The sequence below is a fragment of the Thunnus albacares genome, chromosome 3, assembly GCF_914725855.1.
Source record: "Thunnus albacares chromosome 3, fThuAlb1.1, whole genome shotgun sequence".
Taxonomy (NCBI): domain Eukaryota; kingdom Metazoa; phylum Chordata; class Actinopteri; order Scombriformes; family Scombridae; genus Thunnus; species Thunnus albacares.
The window spans coordinates 21,796,149-21,805,921 of NC_058108.1; the positions used below are offsets into that span (position 1 = coordinate 21,796,149).

A 9,773-nucleotide genomic window follows, 5' to 3' on the forward strand; every position below is an offset into this window, starting at 1 on the left:
AAAAAGAGCAGGCGCACATGCAGTACAGATATTTGAGTTAAAACAGGTTTTCAAGACATTTTTGATGATCACAGTCCTGATGGCTATTAAAAAATCCTAAAAAAAAAAAAAAAAAAAAAAAAAAAAAGTATCTCTTTTAAATTATTATTAACACAATATTTATCATCAGTCAACCATATTTCATGCCAGTTCAGTTGTTCCTAAAAGGGTGGCCAGGAACAAGTAGAATCCTGATCCATGTATATTCCTTATATATTTATGTAGGCATTTCTTCTTAATAACATTTATGTCTAAGAAGAATAGTCTATTGTCAAAAGTATTTACAGCTGAGCCATCAGCTGTAGTATTTCTAAAACAAAATTTATGTTCATATCATGAACTTAAACTCTGTTCCCAGTTTTACGAGGGTCTGCAAACGCGTCGTGACGCTACTCTGACGTCTGACGAACGGAAATGATGTAGTTCGCGTTCCTGGATCATCTAATCCGTCTTGATGATGCAAAATGTCTCTGAATGTGTCCAACAGGACCAACACAGCTCGGTGATGCTTGTTTGAACCTCAGCCGGCGTCAGTAGCTTTTGTCTGCAGCTCAGAGAGAGATGGATCCGAGCAGGAGGAGCGAGAGTGACTGGCAAGGGATGATCAGCGAGGTGAGAGAGCTTTGAAATTGCCCACCAACCTGCACTGATGTTGGAGTAACTACTGCACTATAATCTCAACAGTAAAATGTGTCTGTGAATTCAGTTTGTCGCCTCCTGTTTTGACTCACGGACAGTTCAGATTAAAGAGAGTAAACAGGATTAAATCAGCTGCGTTGTCTCAGAGCCTGCAGGGCTTGTAGAGTAGATGAGGAAGTGGATTTTTTTCTGTCCTTTTCCTTGTACCTGCAGAGCCCATTATCTTACAAAGTTACTGACATGTAAAACAGCAAGCTGCACACTGCAGGTGTTTTAGTTTTCATAGGTTATTACAGATAATCAGTTACAATCAATAACTGTAGATGACACTTCAAGGTCTATGATCACCCCCATATTCATATATTACACAGATCCAGTATAATATGTAGAGCTGCAATTCGATTGATCGATTGGTTGCCAGCTCTTAAATTAATAAGCAACTATTTTGATTGAGTTATTGTTTTATTTTAAGAAAAAATGTCGAAGTTCTCTGAGTCCAGCTTCTCAAATGTGAATATTTTCTGGTTTCTTTAGTTTCCTATGACAGTAAACTTAATATCTTTGGGTTGAGGACAAAAACAAAATATTTGAGAACGTCACCTTGGGCTCTTGGAAACACTAATTGACATTTTTCAACATTTTCTTACATTTTATGGACCAAATAACTAATTGATTAATCAAGAAAATAATCAACAGATTAAAGCATCAGTGTGTAAGATTTAGTGGCATCTAGTGGTGAGGTTGCAGATTGCAACCAAATGAATACACTTCACCCTCCCAGTCCAAGCATGTAGGAGAACCTATGGTGGCCACAAAACTGTCAGTATTTGGTTTGTCTGTTCTGGGGTACTGTAGAAACATGGCGGTGTAACATGGCAGGCTCCGTGGAAGAGGACTTGCTCCCTATGTACATATAAAGGGCTCATTCTAAGGTAACGAAAACACGATTATTATTTTCAGGTGATTATAAACTAATTATAACGTACTTATGAATATTATATTCCATTTCTGCCAAGTACGTTCTGCTAGATGCCACTAAATTCTGCACACTGCACCTTTTAAATGATGATGAAAATAATCATTTGTTGCAGCTCCCATAATATCATGTAAGGCTGGGCAGTATGTTTGAAATCACTATCACAATATTAATAAAGATATCTTCTGATGTGTACAGTAAAGCATGATAGTCATGTATGAAGCTAATGTTTAAATTAATGAAATGTGTTGTGCCTTACCTGAGACCAAGACTTTCATATATACGACAAAAACTAATTTTCTTTTTTTAATCACAGCTTCTTTGGAGACTTTAATTTGGGCAATCGAATAGTTAAATAATTTAAACAAAACAAAAATAAATACTAAGTAAGTAAGTGTAACAGACAAAATTAAAACAATTAGCTATATCATGATACTAAAATTAAGGGGACTCAAAGGCAATTGAAGGTGGGTCTTCAGCCGGGATTTAAAGGTGGTAATAGATGGGTAGATTTTCCTACCTTAACAGATGTCATATATTAACATCAGAAGAGGTCTCATCTGCTTATTGTGATATTTTTTGTTTTTCATATTTTCATATTCATAATCTTCTTTTATCAATCATTCAAAACATTTATTTATTTTTTTTACTACGTGCAGTTCCTGATTTGTAAGCGGAAGTTGGAGAGCAAGAAAGAAGCTCTTCTGATTCTGTCTAAAGAGCTGGACACCTGCCAGCAGGAGAGAGATCAGTACAAACTGATGGCCAACCAGCTTCGCGAGCGGCACCAAGGACTCAAGAAGAAGTACAGGGAGCTCATTGTAAGACCTCTGTGTGTGCTGAACGTCTACAGATCTGAAAATACAACATAAACATCAAAATGGAGAATATTGTAGATATTGTGTTTAATGGTGATTTCCTATGTTTTTATTCAATAATCAATAGGATGGAGATCTGTCTCTGCCTCCAGAGAAACGAAATCAAGTAAGTGACTTTCACTTGCTGATGTTCTTTTACTTTAAAGTCCAGATGAAATGACATTTTGAGTGTATTTTACTTCCGTATCTTGACGTATTTCCAAGTGAAACGGGTTTGACCGGTGGGACATAATGTTGGGAGGAATTTGATTTGAACGTTGAAAAGAGGGCGTTACATAATGAATCTCAGCTCTGTGCCACTAAAACTTGAAGATTGATTGATGTGTGGATTTTATGATATTATTGGTTGAAATTAGTTGGTTTAAGCCCACGTAAGCACACGTCATATTTTGTTTTACAGGAAGAACACATGATTGGATTTTGATATAAGAATAAAAAGACATTGTTTTTTTGTATTGTTTTTGGCATATATTATTAAATAGGTGCAAAATATGACCGGGGATGTGATCTGAGAGGGTTTAAAAAGCATTTTTCTTTTCATCTCGACTTTAATACCCAGAAATCATGAAACAAGACTCACTCAGCATACTTATGCCAGTGAGTCCAGCTGTGTCTGGGTGGTACTGTTTGTTGTTTGTTGTGGACAGTAGACAGTTCCTGCCAGTGTCTGTAACAACTCTGTGTTTCATTTAGGCAAACAGTAACAATTCACCAGGGCTGATGGGACGCTCCTCACGACTGCAGCCCCATTTATGATTTTAGGTTAAAAGATGGGGAATTTGTTGTCATGCAGTGTCAGTCAGTCCACCACTTTGGTCCAGACAGAAATATCTCAACAACACACATCACCACCATGAAGCTGGCATTTGTGTTTTTGTTTTTGGGAGAATTGTTTCAATAACTATTAGATGGATTGCCTAAAAATTTTCTACGGATATTCACGCCCCCCTCAGGGTGAATTATAATAACTTGGTGATCCTCTGTCTTTTCCTCTTGCGCCATCATTCGTATCAAATACTTTGGTTTATGACCAAATACCTGCTGAACTAATGACATTCCCATCAGCCTTAGCTGTCCTTTGTGTTTAGTGCTAATTAGCAAATGTTAGCATGCTAAAACGCTAATCTAAAATGGTGAACATGGTCAATATTGTAACTGCTGAATATCATGATGTTAGCATAATTGTGAGCATGTTAGTATGCTGATGTTCTTGTTATATAAAACCCTTGTTGTTTTTTACAGCCCTAAAGTGACTTAAATCAACGTGATCTGGCTCATCAAGTTCATGTCTTATTCAGGTGAATTTAGCTCAGCTACTGACAGACTCCAGAGAAAAAAGTAACCAACTTTCTGAAGAGGTGAAGGAGCTGAAACAACGACTGGTGGAAGCTCAGGGTGATAACAAGGTACCAGGTCATTCTTCCTTTAATATCAAATATGGTTATGATGTATGTTTATTTCACTTTATGTCTTTTACATCTTGAATATATCTCCAGCACATCAAATGTTTGCCAGTTATAAATCATAGATTATAACATTAAATAAACCAGGATCAAAACAATATATTTAACACATACAAACAGAAATTATCCAAAAAGTTACCTTACTACTGGCGGATCTGTGTTCCCACAGCTCCTACGAATGACCATCACCAAACAGAGGCTGGGAGACGAGGAGGTTGGTGCTCGACACTTTCCAGCACACGAGCGAGAGGATCTGGTCAAACAGTTAGAAAGAGCCAGAGAACAGGTGAGGACTGGCCGCTGTTCAGGTTTCTGTCTTTTGTCTTTAAATGCAATAATTCAGGTTGTTCAGGTGACATCCAGTTAATGGCTCGTAGTCAGTGGACAACAGTATGACGTTTTAGATCTTGTTAACTAAAAATCAGGGATGGCCATTTTCACAACACGCTTCATGCACAACAACAACACATCCTGTGTCTTTACAGTAAGAGCTTCCACTTCCTCCCAATACAAGATAACATGTGCCTCATACAGGCGGTTATTTGAGGTACTGGATATCACGCAACCAGTACGAAAATATTGTATGAATGCATATTCATACTGGAAACTTGACTACATGTACAAGATGTGACATCATTACAGCTACTATGACAAACACATGTACTCTGCATCTTTATGTTAGTGTTTGAGACATGAGAGATCCATTTTATTCTTTTCTAAATGATAACTGTTGCATGTCATGAGCTGAACTTTAATTAATTAAACCTCCCATTGTTACAGCTGATTGGCAACACAACTTTAACATATCTGTGGTATGGTAACACTTTACATTAAGTGGCCCTAATTAGCATTTCTAAGCAGAAATATAGTAACAATGTTAATGTTAATGTAGTTAAAAGACAACAATTAAAATGTATTTTTTGATTAGCAAGACAAGCAGTGATATTAACTCTGTCTTCTCTTATTTTAATTTCAGACACACAAGAGCGCCATGTCATGTATTTATGACAGATTTGTGGCCATGATAATTCAGCATAAGATGTCTTAATAATAGAAAAATATGTCAAATATGGCCTGAAGATATATGTTTTCTGCATAAAGGAATAAAACAGGCTGCACATAGTGTGTCTGGAACCGCTGTTTTCTTAAAATAGTCAAAATTATAGAGAAGTATGAACAGATTAAATATTATTCCTGTTAACAACCAAAACACAGTCACAGTTCATATATTTACTTTGTGTGATTTGTGCTGCTGTAGAACGAGGTGCTGGAGCACAGTGTGAAATCTCTCACAGACGAGCTTCAGGACGTGCGAGCGGAGCGGGACGTGTTTCAGCAGAAGGCTCATCGTCTCAACATGGAAATGAACCACATTGTGGGGAATGATGAGATTCGGATTTTAGACATAGATGCACTCTGCATGGAGAACAGGTTTGTTTGTGTTTATTAAAATGATTTTTATTGGTGCTTCTGTGCCTCACTGTTAGAAATATCAGAAATTTCCAAAGTTAAAGGAAGAATCTCTAAGTTTAGCATTCTGTTTGAAACACTGTTATCCTACTTTACTAGTTCAATGACAGAATGTCTTGTTATATTATTAATGTATTCATGTGTACTTAGCTGTAAAATAAGAGATTGTAACATAATGACTTTTGGATTTGACTTAGTCATAAGTTGAAGGCTTCTTTTCCATGTAAACAGATTGATGATTTCTGAATCAGGGCTTTTGATCAAAAATGTTTTTTTAGGTATTTGCATGAACGGCTCAGTCAACTTCAAGAAGAGGTCAACTTGCTGAAAACAAATCTGTTGAAGTACAAGGTAACTACATTTTTTAAAGAAGTGCCCATTGGTACCGATTCCTCCATATCAATAGTCCGTCTATTTTTATTAGACATGTGTATTGGTATTGATTGCGCAAGATCACGTGATCAAATTCAGATTGTTTCACAATGGAGGGACGTTTTTGCTTGCAGGTGATATTCCAGTCCTTCCCATGGTTTGGGTTGAAATGGTTAGGTTTAGGCACAAAAACCATTTGGTTAGGGTAAGATCATGGTTTGGGTTAAAACAGTAAAATGCAGTAAAAATATCCCGTTTTAACGGCACTAAAATGCCTGATGTGATGGTAAAAATTGCACAATTAGTGGTCTAAAAGAGGTCCGGCAATAAATTCTGGAAACAATGTATGTACCAATGGAAAAAAACTACTGTCAGCGCGGAAAACCAGTCCGGACCAACAGCCTGTGGACTACTGGCACAAAATCTCCTTTCATGTCAGTAGTCAGTAAATTATTACACTGGTTCCATAGCTGTAGCAGGTGCCTCTTTTTAATGTCTGTTTCTTCGATAAAATTATTTTTTGATAGTTTATTTTCTCAGCACCATGAAATCAGGGCCAATTAAAGATCCCAGATCCATGTTAAAGGATATGTATTTATTAAAAAAGACAACAGTTTCTTGTTCCCTCTGAAACAGAGACCCATTACTAATGCTTTTAACTGATTTCAGAGTGCCCTGGAGTGCAGGAAGAACTCCAAGATCAGTGGGAAACCCAACAGCAGTGCACTCACCGGCGTGCTCTCCGCTAAACAAGGTTAGAGAGATCATATTTTTAAAACCCTCATATGATGATGATGGTGAAGAAAAGGCATGTGTGTTTTTGTAAACCATTACATTGAAGATATGGTGATATGTGTGTGCAGTGAAGGAACTGTTATTGTCTGAAGAAAATGGCTGCAGCTTGCCAGTGACTCCTCAGTCCATCTCAGACCTCAAGTCTCTGGCCACTGCTCTGCTGGAAACCATCCATGAGAAGAACATGGTGATTCAGCACCAACGCCAAATCAACAAGTACTGAATCTCATCCTTAACACTGTCTTAACACTGTGGGTTAGATCAAACTAATAGTCAGACTTCAGATAGACATCTATGCTAGGACTAATTATCCATGAGTGCTGGGTAAATTAAGACACACACACCTCCCCCAGCTCCATTCACTCCAGCAGAAAATGTTTGCTTTCAGGAAAAATTCAAAAGTTTCAAAGACTTTTTACTGTGAAAATTCAGTGAAGAGTGTATGAAGTTAAAAGCTTCCAATAACATAAAATCTTAGTGCAGTGCAGACCAGTGGTAGAGCTTTGATGCTGTGGCTTCACTCCTACAGTAAGGATAATTTCCTTGGTAAAAAAACGGAAATGACTCATGATTTCCAACAGGTTACTGCAGTCTGTAAAAACTCTTTCCCCTCTCAGGACTTTCTCCACAACATTGTTATAACCACAAATTATAAGCCATGTTTTGCTCTATTTCTGTCATTTGGTGTGTGGTTGTTACCATGGAGTCAGACTGGGGGCAGGTAGCTAAGTTTTTAGGCTTAAAATAAGCAAGTCTTTGTTTTTGTGAAACGGTCTAACTTGAATTACACTGATCTAAGAGCAAAATTCAGATTTGTACAGATAAATGACATTAATGCTGGGCAGAACCTATGAATTATTTTACATTGTTTACAAAACATGTGTCTTTTGTCTTTAGGATTCTTGGAAATCGAGTAGGAGAACTGGAGAAGAAACTAAAAACACTAGAAATGTCTGGATTATGGAGCCTGCCAGGTGGATATAACTATCTTAATTAGAGTGGCAATGATCAGTTGATTAGTGATTGATTGAAAGAAAATTAATTAGCATTTTGAGAATCGATTAATCATTTCAGTCATTTTTCAAGCAAAAATGCCAAAAATGTGTTGGTTCCAGCTTCTCAGATGTGAGGATTTGCTGCTTTTCTCTGTTTTATATCATTGTAATTTGAATATCTTTGGGTTTGGAAAATATAAGACATTTGAAGAAGTTACCTCAGACTGAAACAATTAATTGAAAAAATGATCGGTAGATTAATCAATGAAAATAAAACTCACCTTTTTAGAAATGCTTTTAGTGTGTTTTTGTAGTTTAGGATCCTTTTAACTTGTTGTGTAAAGCGATTTTGAGTATTTTGAAAAGCACTCTATAAATAAAATGTATTATTAAGTGTAATCATTGTAACCTTTATTCAACATACCGCTGACAATAATTTACCCCTCTTATCTTTTCTTCTGTCCTTTTGCTTCTTGCTACCTGGAGGCCTGACTTATAATGTGTCTTTGGGAATATATGGAAGTATGTTTCTCTACTGCTTTCAAACTTTGAACTTCATCATTTTCTACTTCTAATATCTCCCCACATTACATTTATTCCTCTCTGTCCAATCCAACAGTATTAAGTAATGGCATAGAGATACAGTAACTGAACTTTTACCACTTTTATAAACTGCTTACTTTTACTAACATTTTGTCATAATAGGAGGAAAAGACACCATCATTCTGAGCTCTCAGCAGGCTGACTCACCAGGTTCTGATGCACAGGAAGGTGAATATTCAGTTTGGCTCTACTCCTGTCAAAGTGCGTTATCTATTGTTTTGTATGCTGCTCTGTTTACGTTTGTTGAATCTTCTTACAGGTAAAGAGGGGTTTGAAAGTATACCTGTTGATCAGCAGAGCTCCCCAGGAGTTGTAAACCAAGAGAGTGAAACACCGGCTGTGTCGGCTTGTCAAGAGGAACTTAACGAGGAGTCACCGTCCAGCGAAGACACGTACCAACAGAACCCCACATCCCAGCCTCAAACAGAAACGCCAAACGGTGAAGAGTGTCATGACAGCAACCAGTCACCGATCACAATGGATTTAACGGCTTTAACAAGTCACCAGTCAACAGACGAGGGGTGTCTGAGCGTTTCCCTTCCCACGGTGATCGATGAGAACACACTCTGTCCATCAAATACCAGCCACTCAGAGCAAGCTTCAGAGAACTCTGACCCCATGGGAGGAAGAGAGGATGATACATGCACTGAGGGAGTGGAAACTGTTGAAACTGAGTGTGTTATAATTGAGGAAAACATCAGTAGTATGTCTTCCACCACCGCTGCTTCCGCTCCCACTGCTGAGGAGCAGGAGGACGTCCAGTCAAACCAGGAGACAGAGCTTTCTGACGGGACAGATGTTTGTGTTAGTTAGGAAATATGAAGTCTTCCAGATGCCTCTCACACGTTGCAGAGCATCAGGAGAAAATCTAAAAAACTGAGATATAATACAATGCTACTTTATTTATTTTTATGAATAATTAAGAAATATCAGGAGACACAAAATGTATCTGTTACGATTGAGAAATGGCGTGATATCGTATTGTAATGATCACTACATGATTATATGATCACACAGTCTGCTTCTTACTGAGAATCCCAAAAAAGTATTTAAAAATTTTGTGCCAATTATTTGGCAATTTTTTAATAAATACACGCCTGAGAAATTGGTAAGGTTGATAACAAACCTGAAGACATCTTAGTGTTACCGGTCATTGTTAACTGATTATTTGACTTGGTCCCACTTTTTTGAATGACCATTTTCACTACATGGCCAAAAGTATCTGGACACCACCAACATTACAACCATATGTGATTGTTGAACATCTGATTCCAAAACCATGGACATTAATATGCTGCTATAATGGCTTTTCACAGGGTTTCAGGCACAGATGTTGGGCGAGAAGGCCTGTCTCGCTACCATCCAGCCAAACTTAGGGCTGGGTGATACAGACAAAATCAAATATCATGATATTTATGACCAAATACCTTGATATCGATATCGATATTGCAACAGTACTGTAGGACTGACTATTGGTGCTTTCACAAAATATTTACAATGAGATTTTTGATAAATAATCATCAGTAATTTGGATGTAATAATA

General features: G+C 37.3%; 1 protein-coding gene across 2 annotated transcripts; it reads left to right on the forward strand.

The window, feature by feature from the left end:
- The first annotated feature begins 427 nt into the window (after positions 1 to 427).
- Positions 428 to 9,773, forward strand: LOC122979487 (coiled-coil domain-containing protein 149-like). Of its 2 annotated transcripts, XM_044346976.1 has the most exons (13): positions 428 to 651; positions 2,314 to 2,475; positions 2,600 to 2,638; positions 3,831 to 3,938; positions 4,165 to 4,281; positions 5,254 to 5,426; positions 5,744 to 5,816; positions 6,507 to 6,591; positions 6,701 to 6,848; positions 7,530 to 7,606; positions 8,114 to 8,149; positions 8,333 to 8,398; positions 8,490 to 9,773. In XM_044346976.1, exons 1-13 carry the CDS (start codon positions 601 to 603, stop codon positions 9,041 to 9,043), a joined length of 1,689 nt encoding a protein of 562 aa, XP_044202911.1. In that variant the 5' UTR covers positions 428 to 600; the 3' UTR covers positions 9,044 to 9,773. The 2 variants fall into 2 exon arrangements, with proteins under 2 accessions (XP_044202911.1, XP_044202912.1); XM_044346977.1 differs by lacking the exon at positions 8,114 to 8,149 and having other exon boundaries at positions 429 to 651.